Here is a 16,756-nt window from a genome sequence, read left to right on the forward strand (position 1 = left end):
AGAATCATCACCGTCAAGGAATGTTTTGGTTTTGAGAGGTTCCCGACATCTTCCTCAGTAAAGACAGAGGCAACTAATTCATTCAGTTTCTCTGCTTTTTTTCTGGTCTTTCCTGAGCACCCTTTCTACCCCTCAGTCACCTAGTGGCTCAGTTGACTCATTCACAGGCTTTTTGTCTTGAATGTACTTGAAAAGGATTTTATTATTAGTTTTTGTCTGTGGGACATTCCATGTCTTGTAGACCAATTTAGAAAATCATCCAAGCTCGGCCTCCTTCAAATTGAATACAATTTTGTGTGGATGTTCGCTAGGGCCTCATACAAACCTATGCAGAATGTTTCAGCTGGATCTCTACTGGTTCAAGAGCCAGAGGCAGCTGAATGAAGTCACTCTTTAGAGTACTGTGCTTTGCGCAACACAAAATGGACCCTTTGTCCAGGCATTGCAATCAAACAATCCCCGTTAGCGGCCTGAAATTTTTGGATTATTACATCCTCTGGTGCTAAGTTCCTATGCAAAGTTTGGAACCTAACATGGACTTGTCACCCTTTTTATGGACCAGCAAAGTACGTGAAAAATTTTACAAAAGAAATTTAAGGCCTACTTTGACTACTTATTGCTCCTCCTAATATATACTTCGATTCAGGCCATAACTGGATTAATAGTCATGGCCCATGACGTACATCTAGGATTTGCACTATGAGGCTTTGCAGCCAACTGGCACCACAGATATAGTTACATAAAGATACGTCACTTTTTTATGCAAATCGTTGCCATTTTTGGGTGCAAAAATCTCTGTGTAGTTTTTAATTTTTTTCTTTCGAATGTCATTTGAAAGAGCACTTTTTTGCTACAAAAGTCACCCTGTTTTGTCTTGGACCCAGCCTTGCTTTGGTCAGTGAATGCACTATGTTGAAAAGAACCATGTTTGGCACTCACCTGTGAAACACGCAAATGAGCTAGAGATGTGAAATTTTACAATGCAGCTCAGTTTACTGTGCTTACCACACCTTTAGCTTTTGACACATATTTGTTTACACACATTTTCATAAATTAGTCATCAAAGTCAGTGCAAAACTTTGTATGCTGATTAGTTACCTTGCATTGGTCAATGATGGCTGAGCCACTGCCAATTCAGTAAAATTGACTACCCCATTGCCTAGGGGCCACTCCAGACAGTCAGACAAGGTACCAGCCACAGGTTTCCAAGCTTTTGGGTAAACACAAAACAAGAAGAAGCAAGACACTACATACAAAAATGACTTAAACTGAAGATTTCACAAAAAGACACTTAAGTCTTTTTTCCTGCCTTGCACATGCGTTTGACCTGGTAGGACCTTGGGGATGCAAGAAATTGAGCAAGACTCAGTTGAGACTTCACATATATGGTTAATCCACCAGGATTTATCATAGATACAAGCTAAATACTGACCAGGTTGGAAGCTGAAGGGCTTGAAAATATTCATGTTCTGGAACACTTGCAATGAATGAGGTGACATAATTCAAAATTTTGCTAATGCACATTTTAGTTGCATCAATGGGCTTGAATTGATGATTTTCCCTTGTGCTAGCAACTGTATGACCTTTGCTAAAGGTCCTGAACAGGTCTGATTGCTTCAATGTCCTTCTTTTGGCACAAGAAAAAATTTGATACCAGGAACACAAAGAGCACAATGGTGTCACAGGCCAGGGCATGTTCCCAAAATCTCTGCCACAACACACTGCTAGAATGACATTACCAAGGTTCCTTGTGAAGGTGATACTTTTGCATGTTCAGGCTTGTATGCAGTAAATAATAGCACAACAAAATGCCCATTTCGAGGGGTTATTTATAAAAGTATGTCAAAGCAAAATGAGTCATAAGCTTCAAGCATGGTTAAGCGCAACAAGCTTTGCCGCACTGTAAAATTTCACACCTCTAAGCTCATTTGTGTGTTACACAGCAGGGTGCCAAAGATGCCTCTCTTTAACATAGCATGCTCATGCATGCAAATGATGCATAGTGTTAGGGCCTTAATTCTGACCAAAGCAAGATTGGGTCCAAAATGAAACAGGGTGACTTTTGTAGAAAAACAGATGCTCTTTCAAATGACATAAAAAAGAAAAGATTTAAAAATTAGACAGTAGAGATATTTGCATCTGAAAATTGGCAAAAATTTGCATTAAAAAAGTGACATTGTGTCTTTATGTAATTATATCTTTGTTTTCAGTTGCCTGTAAAGCCTCTTAGTGCAAATCTTATACATACATGCCATGGACCATAACTACTAGTCCAGTCAGGGCCTGAATCAGGAGCAATGAGGAGTCAAAGTAGGCCTTATATTTCTTTTGTAACATTTTTCAGATACTTTGCTGGCCCATAAAAAGGAAGACAAGCTCACATTATGTTCCAAAGTTTGCACTGGGACTTACCTTAGGGGTTGTACTAATCCACAAAATTTCTTGTCCCTGAGAGGTGTTGTTGGGCTGCAGCACCTGGACAAAATGGCCATTTTAGGTTTCACAGAGCAAGGTACTCAAAGGTGACCTCCATTCAACTACCTCTAGCTCTCCAACTAATGGAGATCCAGGTAAAAAATTTAGTACAGTTTTGTTTGAGATCCTAGAGAACATCCATGCAAAATTTTGTTCAATTTGGGGGCGGCTGAGCATGGACCCCTGGTCCACTTAATATGGAATAACCCCTCTATGACAAGCTTCTTCTTGAATTCTTTCTTGGCTTGTCTCACTGCTGTTTTACATCTAACTTGCCAATGCTTATGTTCTTACCTATTTTCCTCATTAGGGCCTGCTTTCCATTTTTTTAAACAATACCTTTTTGGCTTTAACTGCGTCTTTCATCTCACCTCTTCCATGCTGGAAGTCGTCTGGTCTTCCCTTGACCTTTTTAAATGAATGGAATACTTTTTATCAGGGCTTCCAATATTATTTTTAAACAATGCCCATGCCTCATGAAAACTTTTAACCTTGGCAACTGTAAGACAGTAATGACGGCAGAAAAAAGACCAAATGGTCCATCCAGTCTGCCCAGCAAGTTTCTTATGGCAGTAACTGTCGCTCCATGCAGGTTACCCCCATGTTTCTGTTGGGGGTAACAACTATTTTGGGTGATTTTTATCTGTAAAGTGATTAAGAAATGATGTTATATTAATTAATTGTCGTTCAATCCAGGTTACCCCTCAAGCCTTATGTTAAGGGTAGCAATATTTACAATCTAAACCAAGCAACTGTCAAACCCATTACAAAATTGTTTTTACAGGGTGAGCAGCCTTCATGATGATTTAGACAATGCTGCTTGAACGTACTTTGCTTTTTGGACTTGGCCGCAGAAGCAGTCCTGTGTTTTATCCCTACTGCCTGCATATCAGTATCCCAGATCGTAAAAGTTGGGGCCTAGTGTTGGCTGTCGTCTGAATCTAATTCCCCTATTTTCCTCCTGCCATTGAAGCAGAAAGCGATGTTGCAGCAATGTCACAAACATCCTAACTGGTTAAGGGGAGTAATCCCTGTGCCCTCTGATTAAGAGTAGTAACTGCTGCTCTGTGCAGGTTACCCCCCATGCACCCTTTTCTTTGTTTCCACATTATTTATCCCATGCCCTTTTGAATTTGTTTACTGTTTTTGTCCTCACCACCTCTTCTGGGTGGGCATTTCAGGCATCCACCACCCTTCTCTGTGAAGAAATATTTCCTGATGTTGGCTCTGAGTCGCCCCCCTGGAGTTTCATTTCATGACTTTTAGTTTCTTTCCAAATAATTTCCTTATGCTGTCATAGTCTCCCTTTTAAAGGTTATATGCTATTGCCGTAATTTTACTTAATGTCCTCCCCTCTGATGATTATGTCAAATTTGACTGCATTATGATCAGTACTGTTAAGCGACCCTACAATAGTGACCCCTTGCACCAGGTCCTGTGCTCCACTGAGGACTAGATCTAAAGTAGCTCCCCCTCTTGTCAGGTCTAGGACCAGCTGCTCCATGAAGCAGTCATTTACGAGATCTAGAAAAACTTTACCTCCCTAGCATGTCCTGATGAGACATTGACCCAGTAAACACTGGGTAACTGTATAGTGTCAGGTGGAATTCCTATTCTGAAGGATTCTACAATGCATTTTGTTTCTTGCAAAACTTTTATTCTGCTTTAATCTATGCCACGCTTTACATGTAGTGCCTCCCCACCACTAATCTGATCTGCCCTGTCATGTCAATATAATTTATACTCTGATGTCACAGTGTCGCATTGGTTGTCCTCCTTCCACCAGATGCTTATTATGTATAATGCCATACTTTCAAATTCCCCAGTCTTAATATTCAGACTTCTGGCATTCATTTTAAAGTATGCTTTATATTTGTATTTCTAATTTTATTTGTATTCAGAACCTGCTTATTAGCAGATGATACAGGCAGTATGGAGTTGTTCTTATCTGTGAATTCTTTATTTAAACTCATCTGGGCTACTTTAGTATTTACTGCAGCCTCTCTACTGGGTCTATCTTCCCTGTCTACATGTATCCTTGGAAGACACCTCCTTCTGAACCATGCATTACTGAGTGACTATTGACTTTCCTCTGTCATCTAGTTTAAAAGCTGCTCTATGCCCTTGTTTATCATTTCTATACTTTGGGTTTAGTCATTGTTTCCTGGAAGCACCACTGCTTGTCATCCCTTCCTGCCATACACAGAACAGGAGTCCCACTTCTCCTACACTGCCATTGAGGTCTCCCCAGGATCTCCATTATCCTAAGAACATAGGGTCCCAGATAAGAGAGTGGAAGATGAACACTTATCTGTACCAGCAGGGAAGAGAATCTGCAAGTACTTTGGCTATTTCTAAATGTACACATGAATTTAACTGTTTGTGTGGAAATATATTATTTTTTTTCTACTAGGTTAGTGATTACCAGACCAGTACTGCAGTAAGCTGTGGCCCCTTCTTTGTAGGAGCACCCAATTACAATAGTTTGGTGCATTCTGGTAAATTCAGGAAGCAATTAAAAAACACCATACCAGTTCAACAGTGCGTGCCAAGAGTGTAAATCTACTTAATGTACTTTTTGGATCATAGATCTTTATTTTTCTTATTTATTTATTTAAGGTTTTTATATACCGGCAATCATGAGGACATATCTTGCTGGTTTACATGAAACGGGGTGCATTAAATACATCAAACTAAAACTGTGGTGATCGAAGGAAACAGTTACAATTAACAAGGGTCACAGACTTGGAGAAGAAGGAAGAGATAGGAAAGAATAACTTCTTCATATATAATGTCTTCTGTTTTTAGGCTATCCACAATGAATATATATGAGACATGTTTGCATGGAGGAGGTGCATGCACATTTCTCTCAGGCATATTCATATTCCTGAAAACCCAACTGGACAGTCAGGTTTGGGAATCACTGTCCTAGAATTAAAGTACATAAGGAAGGCAATTTTGTGTGTTGCAAGGTACATGTGCCTCTGTATGTGCTATTAGTGGGGATGACCAATTGGGGGATACAAAACATGTACATTTGACAATCAAATCCATGGGAATTGTTTTCCTTCCTCCGAATACCACTTTCTTAATCAGTCTAAAATCTATCTGGCAATCTATATCCATTTACTCAGTTAAATATCCTTGAGAATTGTGCTTAATATGTAGTTAGGGATGTGAGGATCGAGGAAAGACCGCCCCCCCCCCCCCCCCCCAAAAAAGGTCTGTAAAAAATAAATAAATAAATAAAAGGTTTCCCTTGGAAAAAATTGGAATGTATTTAGTTTTTACAAATTGTACTTTGCTATATACGGTATAGCCCTTTGATTCTTCTTCTTTAGATCAGCATGCTGCAGCAAGGCCTGTCGGCAAAAAAAGCCACCTTCCTCCTGGAGGCTGCGATGTCATCATCCATAACGGCAGCTTAGTTTTGTGGTTCATCCAGAACAAATACTAAATCCAGCCTAAATGGCTTTCCTTCTTTTATTTTCCTCTGTATTATCTATCTCGTCACATTGTGAGACAGTAATGGTCATGTCATTTTGGGGGGAAAAAAAAGACTACAATGTAAAGGATTACTTTAGGACAGTAGGCTAGAGCCTAATATGCAAAAGGAAAACTTTGATAAAATGAGGAAAATAGTAAAAAAAAAAGAAAGGTGCAACTAAAAAGCTTAAGAATGTGCATCAGGCATGGACATTGTTAAAAAAAATACCATTCAGATGTATTCCATGCATTAAGAAAGGTGGAAGGAAGGCCAAATGATTGCCAGCATGGTTAAAAAATGAGGTGAAAGGGGTTATTTAAGCCAAAAGATCTTCATTCAAAAATTGGAAGAAGGATCCAACAGAAGAAAATAGGATAAAGCATAAGTACTAGCAAGTTAAATGTAAGGCATTGAATAGACAGGCTAAGAAAGAATTTGAAAAGAAGTTGGCCATAGAGGCAAAAACTCATAATAAAAACTTTTAAAAATATATCCGAAGCAGAAAGCCTGCAAGGAAGTGGTTTTGACCCTTAGATGATAGAGGGGTTAAAGGGGCACTTAAGGAAGATAAAAGCCATCGTGACAAGACTAAACAAATTCTTTACTTCTGTGTTTACTGAAGAGGATGTTGGGAAGACACAGGTTCCAGAGACTGTTTACAAGGGTGATGATTCAGATAAACTGAACCAAATCACAGTGAGCCCGGAAGATGTAGTAGGCCAGATTGACAAACTGAAGAGTAGTAAATCACCTAGACAGAATGGTATACATCTCAGGGTTATGAAATTTCAGACCTATTACAATTAATTTGTAACCTATCATTAAAATCAATCTGTTTTTCCTGAAGACTGGAGGGTGGCCAATGCAACCTCAATATTTAAAAAGAGCTCCAGGGGCGATCTGGGAAACTATAGACCAGTGAACCTGACTTCAGTATCGGGAAAAATCATGGAAACTGTTATAAAGAATAGAATTACAGAATATTTAGATAGACATGATTAATGGAACACAGCTAGCATGGATTTACCCAAGGGAAGTCTTGCCTTAAATCTCCTACATTTTTTTGAAGGAGTTAATAAACATGTGGATAAAGGTGAACCAGTAGATGTAGTGTATTTGGATTTTCAGAAGGCGTTTGACAAAGTCCCTTATGAGAGGCTTCTAAGAAAACTAAAAAGTCATGGGATAGGAAGTGATGACCTTTTGTGGATTACAAACTGGTTAAAAGACAGGAAACAAAGAGTAGGATTAAATGGTCTGTTTTCACAGTGGTAAAAGGTAAACAGTGGAGTGCCTCAGGGATCTGTACTTGGATCAGTGCTTTTTAATAAATTTATAAATGATCTGGAAAGGGGTACAATGAGTGAGGTGATCAAATTTGCGGATGACCCAAAATTATGCAGACTAGTTAAATCTCAAGCGGATTGTGATAAACTGCTGGAGGGCCTTGTGAGGCTGGAAGGTTGAGCATCCAAATGGCAGATGAAATTTAATGTGGACAAGTGCAAGGCGATGCATATAGGGAAAAATAACCCTTGCTATAGTTACACAATGTTAGGTTCCATATGAGGAGCTACCACCCAGGAAAGAGATCTAGGCATCATAGTGGATAACACATTGAAATCGTCGGCTCAGTGTGCTGTGGCAGTCAAAAAAGCAAACAGAATGTTAGTAATTATTAGGAAGGGAATGGGGAATAAAATGTTGGATGTCATAATGCCTCTGTATTGCTCCATGGTGAGACCACACCTTGAATACTGTGTACAATTCTGGTTATCGCATCTTAAAAAAAAAGATATGGTTGCACTGGAAAAACTACAAACGGGCCGATTCTGTAAAGTGCACTCGGCAGTGCGCACTGTTTAACATGTGTTTGGCCACGTGTTTTCGACGTGCCTCTATTACCCCTTATACTGTAAGGGGTTTAAAGTGTCGAAAATGCGCGGCCAAACCCCCTAGAAACTAATAGCACTCATCACATGCAAATGCGTATTGATGAGGCTATTAGTCACCCAAGATACTGATACACTCATAAATGAATGCCTGCCCAAAGGTGTTAATTTATGAGCAGCCTGAAAAAGTATACAGAAAAACAGAAAATACTGCTTTTCTGCACACCCTCTGACTTAATATCCTAGCGATATTAAGTCGGAGGACCAAAAATAAAAAAATGTGCTGACCAGTCTGGTTAGGAAAACGGACGCTCAATTTTAACTGTACCCGCTTTCCTAATCGATGGCTGTCAGTGGGTTCGGAAAACAGACACTCGTAAAATTGAATATCAGTTTCGTGAACCCACTGACAGAGCCACCTCTCCTGGGCCAAGGAGGCGCTAGGGGTGCTTAATCGTCCTTAGCGTCTCCTTTTAGTGTGACCCCCTCATTTAAATATAAGATCACATGCCCAGGAGAGGAGGCTGGGCGCGCGATGGGAGAGTGGGCGCTCCACACAGAATGCCTGTTCTCTCGCGATCGGCCTGACAGAAGGGTGACCAAAATTATAAAGGGGATGGAACGGCTCCCCTATGTGGAAAGACTAAAGAAGTTAGGGCTGTTCAGCTTTGAGAAGAGACGGCTGAGGGGGGATAAGATAGAGGTCCAAAATATCATGAAAGGGCTTGTACAGGTAAATGTAAATCGGGTTCTCTCTCTCTCAGATAATAAAAGGACTAGGGGGCCACTCCATGAAGTTAGCAAGTAGCTCATTTAAAACAAATCAGAAAAAAATATTTTTCACTCAACGTATAATTAAGCTCTGGAATTCATTGCCAGAGGATGTGGTTACAGCAGTTAGTATAACTGGGTTTAAAAAAGGTTTGGATAAATTCCTAGAGGTAAAATCCATAAACTACTATTAATTAATATGGATTAGTAGCTTGAGATCTATTTAATGTTTGGGTACTTGCCAGGTACCTTGTGACTTGGATTGGCCACTGTTGGAAACAGGATACTGGGCTTGATGGACCCTTGGTCTGATCCAGTATGGTATATCTTAAGTTCTTATGCTGAGGGACCATGCAAATGTCCCACAGATATAGTGTCTGATGTCTCTGAGAATGGTCATGGGAGATTCTAGGACCGGGCAGAGTGGGTCCTATAAGAAAAACAGACATGCCTATGTGTTTGGGAAGTCCTAAAAAAAGAAAAAAAAACATAGAAAATAGCTGAGATGATCTTATCGACAAAGCAGACAACTGAGAATGGATGTTGGAGAAAAAAAAATATTAGAATGAGATGTGTACATGAAGGAAATAGCTCCACAAGTTTTGAGCAAACAATACAAAAAATCTTTATACAGATTCTTTCTGGCGTGCCTAAGGAAGAAGTAAAACCTCCAGTCAAAATTGAAAGAATGGATAGGGCCTTGGGTCGACTATAAGAAACCCAGAGACATAATTTATGTCTATATAACCTGCTACCACATTGTCTTTCAAAATCAGGATTGCTCTGAGGGGTAGGCTTTGGGTGAACCTTATTTCCCAGTCCCACTACCCTCCATGCTCATGTGACTCCAAATAAAACCACAGGAGTCACTAACTGAGTCCAACCATCTTGTTTATTTTCTTACATTTACCCGACACGGGAAGTGTTGGTTCCAGTTATGTGGTAGTATTCTGAATACGATAAGAATCCCAAACTGCCAGCACATCTGTCATCGTTATTACCCATCTGAAACAATTTAATAGTCCAACACCAGGCAATGCTGCTCATACCTCTGAGATTTCATTATCAGTGGGACCTAGCGTGATCCCACGGTACTCACATAAGGATGGTTTGCCCATGCCTCCCAATAAAAGAGTTGGCATTTCTTTCCTTACAAATGCTCTGCAGTGAGCTGGGTCCTCTGGAGCCTCATGCTGGAGATGTTGCGTTTTCCAGTGGTTTCCAAGGAGAGGCCCAACAAACCGGGAGCATGCTCAGATAAACCACCACAAAGCATGAAAACGTCCGCAAGGGGCGGTGGAGTACCATTTCCGCTAGTAACCATGGGTTACGTCTACACTGTTTTATTGACAACGAGGTGACGACGAAAGAGGCCCGGAAACATTCTTTGATTTGTTTTGAAAGTGATAAAATTGAAATTTGTCAAGCTCTCTTCATGCTCACTCTGCAGATAAGGAATGTGAGCACAATGCTAGTCATAAGGGGTCCTACCCGTTCAGTCTGCGTTTTCATATTAAAGGCACGAGTACAGTTGCATGTACCCCTGTGAGGCTGGGCATGCTTTGCTCGAGGCACAAGTCTCTGCGTGATCGATGGGATTTCTAAAACTGACAGCAAGTGCCAGGCAAAGGCAAACACCCGAAGAGATTTTCCCCGACAGCCCTCCTGCAGAAAGTGCTGCAAGGTGTAATACCACTTACTAAAACTAAGAGTGGCTAATGCATGGATTTTCAAAAGTATTTACTTGAGTAAAATGGCCTGACTGACTGCCCTCCTCGACCCGCAATTCTTCTGTTTCCCACAGACTTCAAGGCTCTAGCTCCGCTGTCTTTAGAACAGAGGGAATGAGGAACCCGTGGCCCTGCAGAGCCACACAGGATACAGCGGATGGGCCCTTGAATCCGGGGCGCTCGCTGGCAGTGCCTTGTAGAGAGCCAGGCTTGGATTCCCAGGTCAGGTCTTCCTCCTCCTGGGCTGGCTGGGGCTGCATTCAGAACCCCTTGGGGTGAGCAGAAGGAATCCCATTTATTTCAAAATGGCGGCAAGATTTAGATAAAAAGTTCCTGGAAGTAGTCATGGGCTGAACATTGTTGCTGTGATCACCTGGCTAGGTGAGTTGGAAGGGGATGTAAAAATAGGGCGGGAACAATCCCTGGGTAGTTGTGATTGAAGGCTCAAAGAACTGGATTCCAAGCTTTGGTTCATATTGGGCTGGAAGGCCAAAGCAGCAAGAGAAAACTGCCACTCCCTTCCCTTCCCCTCCCCCAACCCCCCTCTCCCCCCCAAAAAAATCCAGAGGATTTTCCCAGGGACTTCATTGGAATGCTGGCGTGATACACATTTGGTGGTGGTATTTCCTGAAGCTCCAGAGATTATGGACGTCAGTACACAGAGATCTTCCTCTGCGATTTACCATGGAATGCTGAAACGGAATTGTTGGGTCATAATCTAAATCCTAACATCTCTGCTTGGTGAATCACTTCTTAGTGGCGGCTAGATGTGCAATTCTTTGCCCTGGAAAAAATCTAGTTCTTCTACTATTTTTGCTTGCTTGCGAAGAGTTTGGGATGTCGTCTGTATAGAAAAGCAGGCGGTGAAGACGAGGGACAGACCTTATTTCTTTTTTGAGATCCGATAGCTTTTTATTTACTATTATAATTCCGATGCCTGGTTAGAATATGCCAGACCTCTCCACAAAAGACAAAGTATATTGGAACAGATTTGTTCTGTCTTTCACAGGTTTTAAATAATGCAGTCATACAATACTTACAATTGTGCGTGTAATGGAATTTCAATTAAAAGAAAGTATTTACATTCTTGAATGGATGTTATTATGGATAAAAATTCCCAGATGTTATATAATGCCTCTGACAGCCATATAAAAATGCTTTAATAAAGATTATGTTTAATAAAAACAAAAGAAAACATGTTTTTCATTTACCTTTTCCATACCATCATAGTCTAGTTTAAATGCCCAGAGCTGAAGCCTGTCTTTCAGGCCACTAATTGAAGACAGGGTTAGAAGGAACTGCTCAGCTGATCCTAAAGGGACATCAGGATTGGCTATCTGGGCCTCCTGAATCTTCTGCTTCTCTTCCTCTGTTGGAACCATAGTTAAAAGTTTCTGGAGGGGGAAAAAAAAATGGAAAAATACATAAAACATGCATTAACTCTAAAACATGAAATAACTTTAAAACTTTATAACTATCTGTTTTCAAATGCACTTTCACATCATCCCCATCAATAATCTTAATTTGGCTTTAGCAGGTGTGGTCTGATGAGTCAGTTATGTGATGGTGGTTCTGCGTTTGCTCCTCGGTTCAGCAGGGCACTGGAGACCTGCAGAGGCTGCACTTCAAGGTGCTGGGAAAGAAGCAGGAGTGGCTATTTCTCTCTAGAACGGATTACCGGCCAAAGGCAGCAGTTTGATTTATGGGCACAAGACAGAACTCCCCCCCCTAGGTTAAGTGCTGTCTTAAATCCCCTGAGAGCTGAGGGTTCACAGTCCCAAACAGAAACGTGGCCTCGTCGGTCCCGCAGGAAGACAAACACAGCAATTGTGAATGTGATATGGTTGCTCTGCTCTTAATTACTATGGTCTTGATTCACCACAAATCTTTTGGCATCTGGAGGACAAATGTCAGTAGAATCCTGAATACAAAGTCGTGTAAAACAAACATTCTGAAGATATTTATAAAGAGAACCAAAAAAAAACCCCCAACATATTTGATGCAGTCTGAAAACATTTTTAGCACATTCAGGAGGAGGAGGAAGCACCACAGATGCTCCATTAGTGCCTTCTGCTCTTGCATCCGTCCACAAACACCAAGTCCTCATGTGCCATTTATTTGCCTCTGGCACCCCTCAGCCGTGAATACTCCAGGCTGGCATCGCTCTGCCACAGAGGTGCACACCTGGCAACTTCTGCATTCTGCTCAAAGTGCGATTGGGGGCTGAGGCTGCGCAGAGCCTCTCTCCCTCCACACCTCGCTCCCTACCCTCCCGTAACTATTTTTCTTCATATTCTCTATCAGATAATAAAATAGTTTCCCACCGCTGGTGTCTTGGCTTGATTTGCTGCCTCAGCTTTTTTTTTTTCTCATTCTCTCTCCTTATCTCTATTCCTTTCTTTGTTTTCTGTCTCTCTCTTTGGTGTCCACCTTCCTTTTTCTTTCCTATGTCGGTACTCTCACTTCCTTCCTTCTATATGTTTCCTTAATAGTGGATATATTAATACTTTCTCTTCCTTCTTTTTCTGTCTCCTTCTCCTGCTTTTTTCCTTGTCATCTCCTCTTCCTATTCATCCTACTTCCTCTGGTTTTACTGTTCTTCCTCCATTTCTCATCCCTTTCCTCCTAACGTACATCATCACCCTGAACTGTTTTCCTCACCTCTCCAAACCAGGGTCCTTCTTTCTCCTGCCATTCCTGGTCCTCTCACCCATTTCTATTCCTCTTCCCTTATCCCCCACCTTTTCTCTCCCCTCCCCCTTGCTCTCAACTCTCTCTCCTCCTTGTTATTGTCTTCTCCCTGCCCCATCCTTACACACGCTTGCTCTCCCTTTTCGCTCACTCCTCTTGCTGTCCCCTCTCTCACTCCCCCCATTCTTGTTCTTTTCCCTTGCTTGCACCTTTCTCTTCCCATCCTTGCTCTCTCTCAGTGCCCCTAACAAACTCACAGGGTTTTTCTTTCTTCCACTCACACACGTCCCACTTTTTTCTTGTTCCCTCTTCTCTGTGCCTCCCTTCCCCCACTCACACTCTTGCTTCTCTCCTTCCCCTTTCCCCAGGTCCCTGCAGGTCTAAGTCATCAGAATGTACCAATTGGAGGTGGGAGGCAGAGATTTAGCAGCGGGAGCAAGCTGATCACTTCCTCCTGGCTCCTGCCTTGGTCTCCGGTCTTGGTGTCCACTACATGCTTAGCATACATGGAGGAAAGAGCCAGCTAGGGCTGAGAAAGGGGCCCAGAAATCCTGGGTGCTCTTCCAGAGACCAGGAGTAGGGTCCCTAAACCCAGAGTCTCCGAGTAAATCTAGAGAGTTCCCAGGCATGCAGATGAGAAGCTCCAATGACTTCCTACGGGAGCGATTTCAAAATGTTTAAAAATAGGAGTGTTAACTTGAATAATTCATCACTGGTTATGCCATCTACCACCACTCCCCTCCCCAATTTATTTATTTCTTTATTTATTTTTTAATAACCTTCCCTTATTTTTTACCCTCTGCCTAAATTTCCCCATGCAAGAGTTGCTTTTAAAGGTCAGTACTGCTTTTCCTGCTGGTGTCAACATGCTCCCCTTTTAAAAAGTATTTTTGCTTACCCTAATGCCTGTATTAGCTCACATAAAATGCATACCATCTCTCATCCTATTCTGAGCCTAGTTTTATTTGCAGTCACAGTTGATTTCACTCACTTTCCATGTTCATTCAATCAGACCTCATACACACACACTTTCTTGGCTTATACTGGTTATTTATTTGAAATGCCACAATTCCATTAATATCAAAGCAGTTAACAGATTTCACGCCAACACAATTATACTTAAAATGCTGTAAATACGTTAAAAACAAATACAATTATACTTTAAAAAAAATTAAAAGAAATGAATAACTGTTAAACAAGGCAACCTCCATAAACAGCTACCTACAATCATGTCTCAGTCACACGCGCTAATATACATCCCTCCCTCACACCCTCCCATCACAACACACGCAATGCCGGGTAACTGCTGCAGAGGCCAGATTTGCCCAGTCCTGTCACAATGACCATAAAATAAGACAGAGCCACTTGTAGGAGTGCATGGTTGTGATTTTGGGGAAAGAGTTCTGCTGGCTAGGCATGGAGGAGGATGTACGGTTATGAAAGAAATACCGAAAATGACATTTTATCCTTAGAGGACGATTTTTTAAAAATTTTTTTAGAGGTGCAGGGAGATTTTTCCTTTACAAAATCCACAGCAGCCAGTGGCAATGGGGGAATCTTTATCCTGCTTACTTTGCAGGTACCAAGCATGTGGGGTAAACTGATGGAAAGCAGAAATGGGGATTTCAAAATAAAATCCCCACACTTACTTTTTTTTTTGGCTACGAGTCCAGCAATGCAGTTGCAGCTCATGTACTTTTTATCTGGAGAGGGCCTTCTCCACTGGTAAATGGTTGTTTAAGTGTAGAGAATCCCTTTGAAAATTGCTCCCACAATATGACTGGTAACTCCATTCCTACACATTTGCTGGCTCAGAAGAGTGCTGCAATCGAGCTCATCGGTTTCCTAAGGCAGCTACTGAGCTCAGATTCAGTCATCTGACCATCCACATTTGTTGTTTAAAGAACTCTTCAAATGCTCTGCCACAGACTACCGGCATGAGACCTTTTTCTTTTATTTTTGACTTCAAAGAACATGAGCTCATCGCTATATCCTATATACAATTATTTGATTCTATTTTTTATTTGTCTTTGTTTCTCCACTGAATTTTGAAGAGCTGGGGCTGTGCTTTTGAACGTATTCAAATGAGGCAATACGGTGACTGAAGTGAGGGGAAACATTTTTAGTTTCAAGCTGTCACCAGGCGCAGCAAACACAGAGCACTTCCTTCTGCCTAATTCCAGATGATGGTGCTGTCAGGAGAGCAATTCTGCAAACCTAAAAAGCAGAGATGGACTTGGGCTTTTGCTGCCCCCTAGGTACTGTTGATGCTGTCACCCTCTTCCTCTCCCCTGTGTCCCGTAAGGTCAGACAACAGGAAGCAGGTTTCCTGTGGAACCCCGGGGGTAGATTCTGTGTTAAAAATCCTGAAGCACAAAACAAAACATTTTCATCTTTTACTTTATATTATGGGCCTAATTTCCAAAAGCATTTATCGACTTATAATTGGGTTTTACACGTGTAAATGCACGTTACCTGTGTAAGTGGGCTTTTGAAAATTGCTACAATATAAACCATTGAATTGTCCAGAAGGATTGACCTGCATAAATGCACTTTATGCGGGTAAATGTATTTTGAAAATTACTACAATGGTGGTTATTTATACATGTAAATCCTTTTGAAAATTACCACCTAAAATAATTAGGTATTTCTCCAGCTTTGCTTGTTTTAGATTTTGATTATATTGTATGAAAGGCAATATAATCAACTGTATTAAACTAAACTTGTGTCTGTATAATTTAGTTTGTTTTTACTGTGTGAGGAAAAGGGATCTTAAGTATCAGTATAGGGAGGGCGTATCAGGGGATAGGGAGAGAAGGAGAGGGTGAGGAGGAGGAGGAATGACCAGGTGAAAAGACTGGGGATGGAGGAGAGTGAGAAGGAAAGAGGACTAGGGATGAGGAAAGGAGAGGGAGCGAGAACCACAGATAGGGAGGATGGGAAATGAGGGAAGGACAGGGAAAGAGGACCATGAATAGGAAGGATGGGAGATGAGGTAGCGAGGACCATGGAGGGAGAGGATGGGAGATTTATTTATTTATTTAAAGCGATTTGTTGATCTCACCCTCCAAGGTTCAGGGCAGTTTACAATAAGATGAGCATAAAATGTAGTTAGTAGTACATTGGTCACATATAAAGTAATATTAAAATTAAAATGGACAGTAAAATTAAAATGACAAATTGTTCGATAAACAAACATAAATGAGGGAAATGGGCCTACAGACATACTAATGTAATAGACCATATCGGTGGACAACAAAGTCAAAAGGGGGAGAAATTATAAAAGATCTTTGAGAGCCTCTTTAAATAGCTGGTGCTTTAGGGCTTTCTAAAAGTCTTGTTTGTCATCTTGCATTCTGATGGAATTGGGTAAAGAATCCTATAAGAAGGGGCCCGCGATGGAAAAGGCCTGCTCTTTTGTTGGGTCAAGTCTCACGGCTTTAGGGGAAGGGACTTGAAGGAGGAGTTGGTTTTGGGAGCAGAGGGTTCATGAGGGAGTGTAAAGATGAAGAATGGCAGATAGCCATGGACTGCAGTTGTTGTGAATGAGATTGTGCAGAATAGTTAGGATCTTGTATTGAATTATCCAGGAAACTGGTAACCAATGTAGATTTAATAGGACAGGGGAGATGTGATCATGTAGTTTGGTGCTGGTTAGAAGGCGTGCCACGGTATTTTGGGATAGTTAAAGAGATTTGGTAGAGGATAGC

The 16,756-nt window shown here is 41.3% G+C and overlaps 1 protein-coding gene across 2 annotated transcripts in view; it reads right to left on the reverse strand.

The window, feature by feature from the left end:
- Positions 1-16,756, reverse strand: part of FHOD1 (formin homology 2 domain containing 1) — a 302,110-nt gene that overhangs the window by 45,582 nt on the left and 239,772 nt on the right. For both annotated transcript variants that reach the window (XM_029608780.1, XM_029608781.1), the window contains exon 15: positions 11,567-11,749. In XM_029608780.1, the coding sequence (XP_029464640.1) occupies positions 11,567-11,749 (183 nt within the window). The remainder of the gene's footprint in view (positions 1-11,566; positions 11,750-16,756) is intronic.

Source organism: Rhinatrema bivittatum, chromosome 7, assembly GCF_901001135.1.
Source record: "Rhinatrema bivittatum chromosome 7, aRhiBiv1.1, whole genome shotgun sequence".
NCBI lineage: Eukaryota > Metazoa > Chordata > Amphibia > Gymnophiona > Rhinatrematidae > Rhinatrema > Rhinatrema bivittatum.